Genomic DNA, 16,186 nt, shown 5'->3' with positions numbered 1-16,186 from the left:
AAATCACTGAATGATACAAAAAGGTATTATTAAATTTAGGTTTTCTAACTCCATTTTACACAGAGGGGGCACAAACATCAAACAACTAATCCTCAGCCAGATGTGGACAAAGAGAAAAGCCAGGTCAGATCTCCCGATGCCTGGCCTCTGGTTTTCCTGGCAGGTGATCTCAGTGAAGATGTGCTATCACACAGGCCCTCAGGATCTGACTGTTGGGTGGAAGGTGCCCCACGCCGCCCCCACCCCCCCACACACACACACACCCCCCACACACACTCCCTCCCTCCAAACCACAGGACCACAGCATGGTGCTGTGCTCAAAGGGTGGCCATGACCAGTCACTAGCTCCTACCAGCATCTGCTCCAGGCAGGCCTGCAAGTGCTTTCAAACACAGACTCTCTCAAATAATCCTCACATCCTTTCAGCCACACAGTATTATTATCCTCATTTTCAGACTGTGAGCCTGAGGTACAGCAAGATTATGTCACAGAGGTGCTAAAGGGAAGCCGGTTTGGAATGCAAAGCGTTTTGTTTCAAAGCCATGGCTCTTCCAAAGCACTCAGTGGTCACTTAACCCCACTCCCCTTATTCTGTGATGAGAATAATCCAGACTAGAGGGCTTTGGTGACTTGCCAGGACGACACAGCTCCTTGGTGGCATAGTTTGCTGTCAGTCTCTTTATAGGGAATGAAAGTGAGCACAGGATTTTATTCACCAAGTTGTTCTGTGCTCACATACAGGCCACAATGTCTTAATATTTACCCTGCTCTCTGAGAAAATGTTCCCTCAATATCATACATCTAGATATGTCCCACTTGAAATAAACTGCATGTATAAAAATCCATATTTACATATATTACAAATTAGGAGTTAATTATTTACTTCATATGTTGACTAAAGAGTCACCATAGAATTATCTTAATTGGTAAGTCCCTCTACTTGTTTATTACAATTTAATGTATACATGTTTCAGGTATGTACACATTTCATAAAGCAAAGTACACACAGTGCAGAAAGTCGCATCAGCTTTCAGCCAGTGTAGTTTAAGGACTATCTTTAAAAGGCCGAGATCATCTACTCTACCAGTTAAACTAAGATTTACCAACTTTCTCTTTGCAGCCTAGTCACGGATTTCTCCCTTCTAAGGTTCAATCCAGAGAACAGGGGATTAGAATATAATGGGAGTGGTTTTGGTTAAATAAAAATAAACTTTCTGACGGGTAAACTCTCTAGACCTGTATTCCACAGCTAATCCAGGGGACCTTCCAGTGGGACATTGCAGGCGGCCTGGGGAGATAGAAGGTGCTGCTTGGAGTGATTCTATGGCCCAAGTGCTGCATTTGCTCAAACTCAGAAAGGCTAAAATGAAGATGGACACGGAGGGCAGGCCTCCCCCAACCCTTCCAGCACCGCGGCTCCGCCACCCCGCCACCCCGCCACCCCGCCACCCCGCCACCCCGCCACCCCGCCGCGGGCCGGCTCCTCGCCTCCTCCGTACTCACTGAAGGCCCCCACTGGCAGGTCTGGCCTCTGGCTCCTCCATCCCCTCCATCCTTGGACCAGCGAGCCCTCCTCTGGTCCCCTCTCCTTCCCAGGCCCCCGGGCCAGGCTCCGCTCCCTGCTCGGCAGTCAGCCCTGGGCCCGGGTGGGGTCCAGCCGCGGCCTCCCTCCGGGTCGGAGGAGGGAAGCAGGTCAGGCAGGGATGGCTGTGGCATCGGCTGCTAGTTCGTGGCTGTGCCACGAAGGGGAAAGAAGCCAAGCCTGGCGCCTTCCAGGGCCGGGACAGGGAAAGCGGGAGCGGAGCGCAGACTGGAGGGGAGCGGAAGGGGCTGGAGCAGCGGGCCTGCCCCGCCCGGCCTCGCCCCCTCGGCACCGGCTGCAGCAGCCCGAGCCCCAGAGAGCGAGCGTCTCGCAGACGTCAGAGGGGCGGGAGGGCCGGCGAGGCCCCGGCTGAGTTCAGGAACAAGCCTGAGCCCTGTGGGACACAGGGACGCGGGGTGCTTAGCCTGACTGACCCCTCGTGGCCAGTGGCGGACCCCGGGGCAGCTGTGGGCAGCGCAGCTGTGGGATGAGGCTCAACGGGAGCAAAAGCTAAGAAAACAGTACGTTCTTCCCGGAGCTTCGTGGGAATGCGTGTAACTCTACACCCCAGGCTGGGAGTGAGGCTCCGCTCTCTGGGTGGAAGCTAAGGAATGCCCTTTGTTTAGACAGCTTTTCCAGGGGAGTTCGCAGCCCTCTTCCACAGGACGTCCCGTCAGCCTGGGGCACCATTTCCTTCGAGGTCAAGGTCATTAGTTTCTGTTTTGCAGAGGCGTGAGGGTAACCAGAGTAGAAATGGGTTCCCCCATCCTGTCTTGCCAAAGGGAGAGCCTGGTGCCTGCGTTGCCAGCCCCCTGGGGTAGGCGCCTGGGTAGGGACCCCTGAAGACACCATGTCACTTTTTCCAGACGTGGAAGTAGCAGTAAAGGGCTTCACCTGCATCTGTGGCCCAAGCCAACCAGAACTTTCTTTCTCACTACCCAGAGAGAGGTGCCGGGGCCTTGCCTATTTCCAAACCTATTTTCTCACGAAGGATGGGAAACAAGAGAGTTAGGACCGGGGAGAGTCCGGAAATCTCTACAAAGGGAAAGTGCTCATTCATCTTTCCTGCAGCCAGCAAGCTTCTCTCTGAAGCGTGGGTAGCTCTTCTATTTGCATACGTGTTCTACAGTCACCATCTAGATGACAGGCATAGCAACAGTAAGGACCACACAATGAGGGTGCGGCCAAGGTCGTTTCCAGAGGAGGCCTCTTTAGTGAGGAATTCCCCTGTAGAAGGTGGGGCATGTGGGCAGGGCCAAAGCGCCCAGTCCCCAGAGCAGCTCTCTGGGAAGCTGTGGTCGAATAGCCTTGAGCTAATTTAGGAACCAGGGCAACCCCTCTGTGTTACAGAACAGGCCCAAGGTCCCACAGCGCTCCTGACAGGTGGTTTCCAGAGTCTGGGCCCAGTGCTCTTGCAGTGAGCTCCCTTCCCCCTGCATATTACTAGAGCAAGTGGTTTCTCCAACAGGGCACGCTGTTCTTTAGTACTGATCACCTCATGATACAGTACCACTTATGACGGCATACTGTGCACCTGCATCGGGCTAAGCACACTGCATTCCTTATCTCATATGGCAACCTTAAAAGATGGGTACTGTGTATTATCTCCTTTCTGCAGGTGGGGAAACTGAGTTACTAGCTCTGTGACCTTGGGTGATTTGTCCAAGGTCACAGAGCTAGTAAGTGGCAGGCCTTCTGGAGTACGAGGCCCTCACATCAAACACACTGTATGTGCTGCCAGTATTCTGCACATTCAGCATGGAAAGCTTTAGTTTTAAAAAATCAAAAAAATTTCGGAAGTGCTGTAATAGTCAAAATATGCAGCCCTGCCATAATGATCTGGCCTTTTCTTTCTGGGTCCTTTCTGCCTTCCTTAATCATGCCATTCAAGGTGAAATCATCCCTCTCCTCCCAATGCCATGTCAAACCTAACAACAACAATACCATTATTATCAGGACCTCCTATGAACTCAGGTACTCCATATAGGATCTTTACAACAACTCTGCAAAATGGGTATAGGGTCCCCCCACTTTAGTAAGAAAGAAATCAGGGTACAGAGAGATTTAAGGGATTTGCTCAGGGCCACACAGCAAGTAGAGAAGAATCTGAACTAATCCTGTCCAGCTCCAAGATCTTCTTCCTTGCTTCCCTTTGTCAGAGGCACCTCAGGACTCAACCTCTTGGAGGTAACTTCTCCATGACTCCGGTCCCCACACCTCCCCCAGAAGTTAATGATCTCTAAGGCAAGTTTCTGAAAGTTCCAGCAGAGGCTTAATGTTTAAAAGAAACCTGCCCCCCAACCTTTTGAGATGCAAATAAACACCTTCAGTTTACTTATTAAATTTATTTTACCCTTAATGTAGGGGAACAGAGAGTCACATCTATACAGAGGCTTTAAAATATCACATATTTAAAAGCACCAATAAGCAAATCCTCTGAATGTGATCAAATTACCAAGACATGTGAATCTGAGGTACTTCTCATTCATTTGGATTCTGTTTGGTTCAGTAAATATCTGTTGAGCTCCTACTATGTGCCAGGCACGGGGGAGACAAAATATAATACCATAAAGCCTGTCCTTGAGACATTTCTGATCAAGTGGGGCATGGAAGGGGCAGGCCATAAACTTTCTGTATAAGAGCTCCCATTGAGGGTAGCATAGGATAGTGGAGTTGGTCGGTTCACAGGAACACACTGAGGTGTGTGTTGGGTGGGAGGGAATATCACAGAGAGCTAGGTCTTGTAGAATCAGCAGGAATTAGCCAGACAGAGGGTGGGTGGAAGGCATTTCAGGTGGAGAGATTAGCATAAACACAGGCATTGAGGTGTGAAACTGCCTGGTTTCAGTATTACTAAGTGTAAAAGTGAAACTGGGAGAGGCCAGGGAGAGCTGAAGCTGCAGCATCGGGTGGTGTGGCCTGGTTTAGGGCCTCTGGGGCTAGGGGAGGAATTTACACTCCATCCTGTGAAGTGGAAATCTCTTAAAGGTGGTCTACACTGGGCCTACCCCCTTTAGCATAGCATGTTTCTGGGCTGGGGAACTACCTTATATCCTTATGTATCAGACTCTTTCATTTTCATTACCATCTTTTGGAGAGAAATCTAGGAAAAACACAAATACATGGTAAGTAGCAATCACATAGCCCTCTTCCTCCATTTGAACTAGGGAAGCCCACCTTCCACTCAGTCTGGATAAAAATTCAAGCCTCACTCTTCCTCATGCTCTCAATACTCAGCCTGAATGAAGAGCCATGTGGAATGTGGAAACTGGGTTCCACTTAGGATGAAGGCATAGGTGAGAAACAGTCCTTCAAGGTCACACTGTTAGAGTCAGGTGTGTGTGTGGGGGGGTGGGATGGGAGAGACACCTCTGCCATTCCCCTGCTGTTCTGCCTGATGGAGCTTGTCCAACTGGAAACCCGAATTTTCTGGTTGCTCCTTTCTTGGTCATAGTGCATGTGGTCTGAGGAGCGCCCAATGGGGACACTGCTCTCTGCCCTGGGTCTTTACTGAGGCCTCACGGTTTCTTTTCAGTATAGACCCTGAAAAGGGTCTGTCTCCCATGCACCTGCCTCCCCCCTGCTTAGAGCCCTCCCACGACTTCCCAAGGCCTGATTTGACCTGTGCCTGTGCAGAGACTCTCCTGGGACACTGGCCTCACCCAGGGTGATTATGATTCCTCAGGTTGGAGTAAGGCCCAGGAATCTGCTTTCTAATATATTGCCCAGGTGAGGCTGAGGCCCAGTCAGTTTTGAGAAGCACAAGTCCTGGGGTTAAAACTCAAACCCCTTTACACAGTGCATGGTCCCTCCTGCCTCAGCTCTCACCACCCCAGCAGCCTATCCTGCGTGCCCTCCACATGGAATTGCTTCCAGTTCCCTCGACTGCCACACTGATTCATGGCTCCTTGCCTTTCTTTACCCAGGCTTTCCTTCAGCCTGAAACACCCTGCTTCACTCCACACACACACACACACACACCAATTTCTCCTCCTCAGGGAAGCCTTCCCCCATACCTTCCACAGTCCTCCTGACCTAGGTTAGAGTACCCTGGGCCTGCTCCTGCCAGAGCACTTCTCACACTCAGTTGTCAACATCTAATACTTCACAGAGAGCTGCCTGTTCCTTATCCTCTTTGTCCCTGGTCCCTAACGTGTGCCTGACCACATGAACGGTATTGACTAAATGCCAGATGGTTACATGGAAGAGAAAAAAAAAATCCCTATCAGGTTAGAATGCCTAAGAGGAGAAGAAGGGGGCATTGCTTGCTAAGAGGATCTAGGCCATTTCCAAAGGATTTGGCTCATTCACTCAATATGACTGGTCCTGCACAAGGGCCTGTGAGAAGTCAGTTACTGTCAGGGCCAGGACAGCACCCAGGCTTCCTAACTGACTCCTATTTACACCTGGTGCCCAGGCCTCCTTTCCCCTGACCCTCTTCCTTCTTCCCCAAACTGATCTCAGATAGCAGTGTGGACTGTCACTTCAATTTTGAGCGAGACTGGAAATTTGGAGATAAAATAGCTTTCAGAAGAAGAAATGGATGGGGGCAGGGAGAGGAGAAGATAATGAGAGAGAAGCATGCAAAACAGGCTGGGAGAGGACACTGGAGATACATATAGTCAGGCAACATGACAACAGGCACATCCAGAGAGCAGCCACCTTAGTTCCTCGTTATGCCTCTCTGCACACTCCAACACACACGTATAAACACATGTATGCCATGCTCTCTTATGCCACATCTACCTGAATTGACTAAGTCCCAAGGAAAACAGAAATGGGGTTCTTACCTGGTCAGGGTCAGCCTGCACTGCTCCCCGAGGCTGGCAGGCGGGCAGAGAGCCCACTAGGATGGGACAGGGACCTTCCCTGGAAATATGGCCTCCAGACTTCACTGCCTTTGATGATGCCCACTCACCCTGTATCCACCCTGACTTTCCTAAACATTTGGTCCCAAACTGCAGCTTTTAAGTTCATAATCCTAATCATTGGGAAATGATTGAGATTGGGGAAATATTTTAATACTGTCCCTTCTACTCCACCATGCCTGCCATGTGGGAGGCTATCATCAACAGGACACCTGACTTTGACCTATCTATAATCACTGTATCTTAGCCAAGTCAATTTTCTTGTCCACAAAATGAGAACTGATTGAGGGAGAAAGATATTGAAGGGTGACTGAACCCTAAAGTCATGTTTGTGATCTATGTTTCTATTTCTCTATCCCTCCCCTTTTCTCTCTAAAAAAATCAATAAAAACATATTTTAAAAAAATTACAATGATTTCAATGGAAGCTAAAAAGGTAGTTAACAAAATTCAACAATGCACACAGAAGTAGAGGCTGATGAAACCTCAGGGTGGTCCTACCAAAATTAGGGACTGAATAAGAATGCTTTGCATAACCACATTCATTTAACAATGGTCTATAAGTTCTGTAATGTATAATTATTTAAAATGAGTATAATTATGATATATAGTTATTTTAAAGGAATATAAAGTCATTATACTTTGTAGATCATGTGATTGTTTACTATGAAAAACCCAAGCATTTAATTTGGTTGAGTTCTGGGTATAAGCTTGATCAAGTGAGAGACTGGTAATGAGGACAGTGGAAATGCATTTTACTTGTTAAAGAAACTCTCTAAGGAGGTTTTCACTCAGGATGGATGTGCTGGGATCCTGGGTTGTGAACATGCCTTCCCATAGCTCTCCCCTCCTACATCTGCAGGGACAGAGGTTAAACACTGCCATCTGCCTCACACTGTCCTTCTTTCTGTGAAAGGCAGATACCAGCATGTGCGTTAGAGCAGCAGCTCCTATTCTTTAATGCCCCCAACAACCCTGCAAGTCAGATTTTGCAGAGGAAGAAGCTAAGTAAGACTCAAGGAGGCCTAGGAATCTGCCCACAGTTACAAGGCTGGTGAGTGACCCAGCCCCCAGCCCTGCTCCAGGCCTAGCAACCACATTTCTGGCTGAGTTATAGCAGGGACTAACCTTCCAGAGAAAGTCCCACACATGGCCCCACCAGACCACGGCTCTCAGGTGGGTGCCCTCTAGGAATGCTTCCCTCTCAAGTCAGAGCCTCTCCAACCCCACTAATGCCCAAAGGGAAACAAGGCTTGCACCTGGGGCAGGTGGGGGTGGGGGGAAGGGGAGGGGCGCGCACGAGTGCCACCTCAGGCATGGAGGACAGTTGCGCTCGCTCTCGCGCGCGCGCGTTCTCTCTCTCTCTCTCTCTCTCTCTCTCTCACACACACACACACACACACACACACACACACACACACACACACACACTTTTGGTGCCAGGCAGGGAGGGAGGGAGGAAGGTCTAACTGTGTGAGTGGAGGTCTAACCTGGCGAAGTGGAATGGCTCAGTGTTGGATGCGGGAGGGTCTCCCCAGAGTGTCAGAAGCTGCTTTGGGCAGAGGGGAAAGACAGCACATCTTGGCCACCTGCAAGGTAGTGCTATTGCATTGGAAAGCCTAAGCTCTTCATTTTCTATCTTTTTTGTGTCCTTTCTCTGGACTGAGTGCCTGAGACTACCCTGGAAAGAGAGTCCAGTGTCAGTTTATTTTGCTGTCGGCACTGCCTCAAGCAAGTGGGGAAGTCAGCGTGGAGCCCTGCAGACTCCTCGCTTCTGGCTGGGGATGAGCTTGACAAGCTCTGAAGAGCAGTTGCATCCTCTTTCTCCTGGAGACATCGTCCCAGGCCACAGTGGGGACAGACACCTGAGAGCTCTCACCAGCAGTCTCCAGCTAGCTTACACCACGAGATGTGGGCTTGTAGGGACACCAAGAAGGCCAGTCTTCAGGGTCCAGGGGAGCCTGCTTTTGCCTATGTGGAAGCTGCCCTCAGGCTTTCCTGCTGCAGACTAGCTCCTCAGATCGACCACTCTCTGGGGCCTTCCGGAGGGAAGCCCTCTCTAACCTCCAGGCTGTGCAATGCCTTTTCCTGTGGGGGCTCCAGCCTCCCTGTTCCCTCCTGCCCCCACCACCGGGGAGGCTTTGCTGAGGACACAAATGAACCTCAGAAGCAGCCTCTCTGAGCAGAATTCCTTCCACTTCTGCAGTGCATGGGAAGTTTTTTTTCCTGGATTAAATTAAGGTACATGGTGGGCGAGGGATGGAGGGAAAGATCCAAATTCGAAAAGTCCAGGATTAGACTCTGGCAGCTGGGACTCAGCTCTGGGTAGGCTCCATCTACTTGTGGGACCAAGTGCTGGTCAGTTCCTCACCTGGAAATGCTGGACTGGACTAACAGGTCCCAAAACAAATTCCTCAGAACCTCAGGGTCCATGACGTATTAATAGGTGTCCTATGAAAAAGAGAATTCAGGTCCAGAAAGTTTGGGCAGATAATGTATGTCATCTCGTCCTCCTGGCAGATCTTTAGGCTCAAGGATATTTCAAAGGCTCATGGAAGTCCTGAAGTGAAAACAAGATAAAACGAACCCAGTTTACTTTTGTTTAATCCTGCCTTTCTCAGAGGTAACTGGCCGCAGAAGCCGTTTCCCTTTGGGATACACTTTAGGATAACCTGGTCCTAATAACCTCTCAGGTTTATTCCTTCTGGGATAGCTTAGGTGTCTCAACCCAGCATAGAGGAGCAGGCAGCTGCTGTACCCCAAATTCTAGATCCCACGAAAGGTCCAGGCTATACGCAGAAAAGGCTCCCTCGGGACAAGTGGCAGCCAATCCCAGCTTTATTTTATTTTAGAAAGTCTAGTGCTATGAGACCAAAAAAGCGGAGACTTCTAAAAATGTCAGTTTCCACTCTGATTCCTTGTCAATTCGATTAAGCCAATTCACCTTAAAAACTAGCAGCCTTGTTTGCCCATCTGTAAAAAGGGAAAACTAAAAAGACTTGGTTGGCACTCACTCAACATTAGCCCTTAGAATAGAAGTTTCCCAACCTGTGGTCCCCAGACACCTAATGAGGAGGGGAGCATAAACTATTTCTAATATTTAAAGAAGTCTAATGGAAATTATACATTTACCCTGAGAAATGTCTTTGCATTTGACTGGTATTGTTATCAACTCAGTTTGACATCAGTTGCCATGGGGACGAGGATTATTATGCAATAAATATGGTTGGTTTGTTGGACAATATCTTTACAAACTTAGGGTACATGGAACTAATAAAAGGGTCAGCCAGTAATAAAAAGATAAGAAGCTACTGACTCAAGAAGTTGGGTCCAAAGCCAGTTTAAAAGTATGATAGCGGAGCATGAAGAGGTGGATTGGATCCGGGGGAGGTTAGAGTGTTCCATGGGCAGATGCTGCCCCAAGTAGCCTCTGGGGTACATCCAGGGTGTGTGGAGAAGTATGTGTTTAATGGTGAAGTGGCTGTGACAAAGGGGCTCTTTTCAAAGCATACTGGGGAAGGGTTTCAGCTGGCTGAGACAGGGGATAGAGTGCCACCTCTATGAGCTGAGAACAGAGACCTCAGAGTCCCCAGGAGGCCAGTGGGCTCGTGGATATGGCCAAAGTGGATTCTTTACAACTTCCTAGAAAGCCTCTCAGAGTGCCAATGTCTGAGGATTTTCAACCACGTGAGCTCTGATTTTATATGTGAAAAGTCCTACCGCATTGGGCCCCATTGTCACCCCTTCATGAGCAGCCACATCTGGAAAGGTCCTGTGTGGTTCATGGCTGTTTACTAGTACCTCTAAGATGTTGCTCACCTCTCTAGTTTCCTACTCCCTTTTTGCCCCTTCTCTCCCCCAATGTCCAGCTCCATTTTGCAGCAGCCTTGGGAGCTGAGCCAAGACTTGTCTCTGCCTCCAGGACAGCAATTGTGCAAATCATGGTTGGTAGAACCCTACAAGTAATCAAAAAGGGGGTTAGATTTTTCTTTCTCCCATATCTAAGACAAAAAGATATTGCTAACATCGATACTGCTAACATCTCTTGCCAAGAGTCGGGTCATTTCTGTGAAGATTTAGAAGTAACAAGAGAAATGAGGTGGATTCCATCTGCCTCAGGACCTAAACCAGGCTGTTGGCATTAGCTGACTAAAGCTGAAAAGGTTTGTTTTTTTTTCTCTAGGGTAGAGAACAAAAGCATTTCACTGTGTTTTTAAAAATTATGTGCCCTGTTAAATAAATGCATATTTGGGGTGGAGGAGTTGGCCATTAATTAAAATGCAGGGAGAAACATGAAAGACTTAGATATGGACCAAAAAGATTATTGGGTGTATTGTCTCTAGTGCTTCCTTCCAGACTAGTATCTGGGTATTTCACAATTCTCTAAGTTGTAGAATAAGTGTTAGAAATTAAAATGATTTTTGTTCATAGAATTGCCAGTGATTTATTTGATGGAACTGCCTCATGAATATTGACCAGTTTTGATGATTTTGCATTTTCTCAGCATTCCAGATGTCTTATATATGTGTGTTTTGGATTCTCTTTTGAACAGGTTGCAACATTTTACTGATTGTCTCAATTAATGAAAAATAGAATTCCTGATATGTGTTCGTTTTATAGCTATATGAGAGGCATGATTAATATGCCCTTTTAAAAGTTATCTTTTGATGCATCCACAGAGAAAGGCGCATGTAAGGACACAGAGAGAAGACAGCCTACTGCAAGCCAACGGGAGGCTCCAATCCTCTGGAACACACATCTTATAAAGGTCTCTATCATGCTAGCCACCTGTTACTCACCAAATCAATAGCTAAATACCATATACTTGAGGTGGCATTGATCTGATCTAATGATGATACCACATTTGGCACTGTGCCTGAGACTGGGGTTATACTTGAGTGTGTGTGTGATGGTCTGCAATGACTCTTCCTAATCCATCCAGTTTCTCCAGGAATCAGATTGGTTAAACAAACAAGGATTAAGAGGAGGACAGATAAAATGTGGCAATGATCTATTCCCAGCTCTCCCCATTTATGTCTACAGGGAGGGTTAATTTTAGACTTCCACTTGGCTTTTCTTATTTTGCAGAGAAAGGATGCAATTTGGAGTTTGGTCAGCTGCCAAATAGGTCCTAACAAATATATATTTGAGGACTGGTAACTGACCACTGGGAAGGTCCATGGGTACTGAGAATTTCTGTAAACTAGATATTGGTCAGGACATTTATTATCAGACTACCATAGGACCCAAATCTAGCATGGGAGCCAAGATGATTCAGGTCTTTGGCATCGATGACAACTCAAGCCCTATGTCCAACAGTCCTCAAAATATCTCTGCGTTCTCTTCTGTCAGGTGCATAGTTACCTGAGTAAATAACCATTAAGTGCTTGTGGGAAAGATCTAGGAGAATCATTACTGTGTATACTTGCCATTATTGCAATGCTCTTCCTCCTACAGTCCCAACAGCCACTTCTCTTGTCAATAGTCTGGGTCTAAAAACTGGCTTAGGTTTCAACATTGGACAAGGGACAGCAACTTTTGTTGGGGCAACTGCCCTCAGCCTCCTGACCATATATTTCCTTCTACTAGTATAATCTGAGAAGTACAACTTGGGTCATTGCCATCATTTTTTTCCATGTTTCTAGGAGCAAGTTTCTCCAACTCCTGGAATCCTTAATAGTATCTTGGGGAGCACTTTCAAGTAAACAATTCTTCTCTATTCAGGCCTTTCTTGAAGCACCCCAGGATCTCCTCCAGCTCCTATCAGTACATGCTGACTCTTACCTCATGGCTCCTTTAGAGTACAGCCCCTATCCTCCCTTCGCAGGTCTAGCAGGTTCCTAGCTGAGACATGGAGGATCCTAACTGGTGCACATGTTGTCTTGCACAAGAGAAGCCTCTTTAATGTCCCCCATCATGGATGGAAGGGGATGGGGAGTCAAAATCTTTGGGGTAGGGGATCCAACCAGATGTATTTGATGTGTCAGATTTTCCCAATTAAGGGATCTAACCTTGCATAACAGACGTGCCTTGGTTGGGTGTTTCACTATCTTTGAAATTCTGCTACTCTATTAAGTCCTGGGCTTGGTCCTCACTTTCTCCTCCTTCCTATACTAGGAGATGAGAGCTTCTTTGTATGCAATCAGAGGCCCTCTGGTTCCACCTCTGGCTTTCAATTGCCTGATATTGTCCTCAGCTGTTCATTATTCTTCTGTTGGCATCAACAGCACTGAGCAATAGCCATCCAATCCCATTGTTCTATAGTTATGCTCTCCTCTTTAAATCTCAAATACCTGATACATTGCAAGTACATGTCTTCCTCTACTATACCATCCCAATTCATCACCAATGAGGACTTTTAACAATTGGAAGGAAGGGAAGGGAGGTGGTTGGCTCCAGAGAGAGGACTCCTGTGAAAAGCAGTCAATTAGAGAGCTAATTTGTTGTTACTATTTAGTTTTCAAAAAATCCTAAGAGCTGTCTTCCCTGGAGGGGCAGAAAACAAATTCCCAGAAAGCAGCAATCAGTGGGACCCAGCTTGCTGAGGAACCTATGATTGTGTGTGTGTGTGTGTGGGGGGGGGGGGGGATGGATGTTCTTTGATTTTCTTGCAAATGGTTGTATTCTGATCTTGACCAAACATAGATTTCAAAAGAAGCAATAATTCATAAGCCACTTTCTAGTTTTGACTGCCAACTAGGTAAAATCCCTTTTGGCCCCGTTTTTCTTTAAGGAGAGTGAATGCGGGCTAGAGTCAGAACTCAGTGCTAATCCTAGGTTCAGTAATTACCGCAGTATCCACGGCCAGTCACTGAACACTGGTTTTCTCCTCTATGAATGGAACTAACGCTATACAATGTACTCTGACGTGAGAAGTGCCTTGCCTGTAGTAGGCAATGAGGGTAAGCTGTGACTGCTCTGCCCTGGAGGGACCTGCTCTTGTGAGATAGAACAGAAAGTCCACAGGATGAAGAAGCATCAGCTAATTATCAGGAGGGAGCATCAGAATAAAGTTTCCACACAGGATCAAAGTGAGGAGATTGAACAGTAAGCCAGTGAGCAAGCATTCTTAAGAGGCACAGCCTCTGTGGTAATCAAAAAAGCCAATTACTCCCTACATTTACTTGGCAGCTCACCTGATACAGGCTCTAGAAGTTACTTTCAATTGAACAAATATTTATTAAGCCCCTACTTCTATATGTTCAAATATTTTTAGCAAATATGATTTTGTGTGACTTCCTGATGACAACAAAGCACATTTGGAAAAAATTGTCTCTTCTTCCCTGAATTATACTACTACTAGAGTTCCAGACTAGTAGAGATTGGGGCATTGCCACATAAGGAAACAAGGGTATGTCTTCATGGACACAATAATTGGCAGGAGGGCATACACCCTACTCAGCAAATCTTTTGACTAGGGCTGCCATGGAGGGGCTTAAAGTTTTTGAGGCCCTGGCTCGGTAGCTCAGTTGGTTAGAGTGCCATCCTGCTACACTAAGGTTGTGGGTTCGATCCCCGGTCAGGGCACATACAAGAATCAACCAATGAATACATAAGTGGAACAACAAATACATGTCTCTTTCTCTGCCTTCCTCGCTCATAAATAAATAAATCCATGGAAGTGCAGAAAAATGTTGACAGGAATAATTCTTGGTGAACTGATATTTCTGAATTATCTTTGATACTTCCTCAAAGGGATACAGAAGCCCTGATTAACTGAATTTTTTAATTTTACTGACTGATCTAGTCAGAAGGCAGTGTTTAAGAAGCCACAATTAAGCAAATTTCTGTTTACTTCTCACAATCTATACTAATTTTTAAATTTAATGAAGTGGCAAAGAATTTGGGAGTTAATATTAATACCCTTCTTCTGTATTCTCTTATTACCTGCTTGTTTCTCTTGAGTTAGATGGTTTTCTCCTTACCTTACAAACTTACCATAACAAAGTAGAAAAGCACAGTAAATCTATTACCAAAACTCATATATTAACATTGGTTAGTCTATGAACTTATGCAGAAAAGCAGCCATGGGGCTGCTGTAGTTGGAACAAGGCAAAATGATATATCATTCTCATTGTCACTCAGCTATATAGTAAATATAAATATGTTAATATTTGGGGGAAACTTTGTTTTAAAAGGTAAACAATAGTTGAACTTTGATGCTAATGTATTGCTTAGTTATATAATTTAAATGTTTCCTGTGTGGGAAGCTGTTCCCAGTATACTTTAAAAAGTATATACTTAAAAAAGAAGTATATCCATTCAGATAAGACATATCTAACAAGTTAATTATAAGATGAATTGTAAGGACAGTTTTCTAGCACTAGAAGTTTCTGAAGAAATAAATCTTGACAGATTTAATACTTTTATTTTTAAAAGGAATTAAAAACACACACAAAACAACCAGAATAATATCTATCCGGGAAGGAGTGAAGAGGAGTCTTTAACTTGAGATAGAAAATTCAGCCGAAGCCGGTTTGGCTCAGTGGATAGAGCGTTGGCCTGCGGACTCAAGGGTCCCAGGTTCGATTCTGGTCAAGGGCATGTACCTTGGTTGCGGGCACATCCCCAGTGGGGAGTGTGCAGGAGGCAGCTGATCGATGTTTCTCTCTCATCGATGTTTCTGGCTCTCTGTCCCTCTCTCTTCCTCTCTGTAAAAAAATCAATAAAATATATTTAAAAAGAAAAAGAAAATTCAGCTTACCCTGGGGTGGATACCTAGTAACAAGACAGTTTGGCTTTTTTGGCATGTGGTTTTAGGTAAGTTGTTTAGAAATAATTTTATCAACTTCCCCTGCTTGTCTCCATAAAACTATAGGATAGGAATTAAATAAACACATACTAAATTAATTTTTAAAAATTCAAAACACCTTAATTTCCTTAGGATATGGTGAGAAACTAGAAAAAGAAGTAAATCAAAAAGTATAAAGTTAAGTCATTACTATTCTCATAAACTTAAATGATCTAATCAAAATTGTCCATATGAAGACAAAGGTCACTAAACACAGTCCAAGGATTCTGGATATGTCTAAGATAGATAAATGGAGAGTGGCCTCTGCGAATAATCTGTGATTGTACTCTCAGCTGGTCTAGGTCTTTGTCTGTTCATCTACAAATTGAGAGGACTTGTTAACCCACATATCCAAGATGCTTAGTTTGAAAAATGTAAAATGCTATATGCACATAAATGTTGAGCATGTATCATTATCATCAAATTGTAGAAAGGGGTATTAAGCATCCAGTGATTCATATACATTCACAATTTATCTTGAATTTAATCTGAAAACTCCACATTATCACATTCTGGTTTAGCCTACACAGAAATATAGTAAGAATAGAGATTGTGGTATTAAAATAAAAAGGCTTTTATGCTTTAGTCAATAAAATATTTTTCTTTTTGCATTTTGAATATATTCATCTTAGGGTTAGTTAATTTCAGAATTTTTCCTAGATAGACAGATATGAAAACTGATAAGTAATCCCGGAATTATATAGAAAGTTCTATGTTCCCACACAGGGCATAGATATATAGTGATAATAGGTGTCCAGCTCTCCAAAATACAATTGAACATATTATTTCACCTAATACTTCAGATTCTTTGAATCAATCCCATTAGTTTAATGTCACACTTCATATATCACCTAAAGAAAAAGTTCATTTAAGATTATTAAGAGTCAAAATGTTTGAGCTAAATCCTTTTACAAGTTAGTCCAAAGAGGAATCATGTTCAGGAATC

At 45.4% G+C, this 16,186-nt stretch overlaps 1 protein-coding gene across 8 annotated transcripts in view; it reads right to left on the bottom strand.

Moving 5' to 3' along the window:
- Positions 1 to 16,186, bottom strand: part of KIAA1614 — a 48,666-nt gene that overhangs the window by 27,295 nt on the left and 5,185 nt on the right. For 4 of the 8 annotated variants that reach the window (XR_013812991.1, XM_079761790.1, XM_079761785.1 and 1 more), the window contains exons 1-2: positions 10,269 to 10,301; positions 8,821 to 9,009 (exon numbers count right to left, since the gene is read on the bottom strand). Coding sequence is in view for 6 of the 8 variants with exons in the window: in XM_079761790.1 (XP_079617916.1) it covers positions 8,821 to 8,882 (62 nt within the window). In the remaining 2 variants the exon portion in view is untranslated. Of the gene's footprint in view, positions 1 to 1,499; positions 1,790 to 8,820; positions 9,010 to 10,268; positions 10,302 to 16,186 lie in introns of those variants that run through there. The other 4 variants (XM_079761791.1, XM_079761787.1, XM_079761786.1 and 1 more) reach the window with 3 other exon arrangements.

The sequence above is a fragment of the Cnephaeus nilssonii genome (genome assembly GCF_951640355.1).
Source record: "Cnephaeus nilssonii genome assembly, chromosome: 21".
In the NCBI taxonomy this organism is placed as follows: domain Eukaryota; kingdom Metazoa; phylum Chordata; class Mammalia; order Chiroptera; family Vespertilionidae; genus Cnephaeus; species Cnephaeus nilssonii.
The sequence above is the reverse complement of the archived record's forward strand: the minus strand, read 5'-3'. Positions and strand labels throughout refer to the sequence as shown.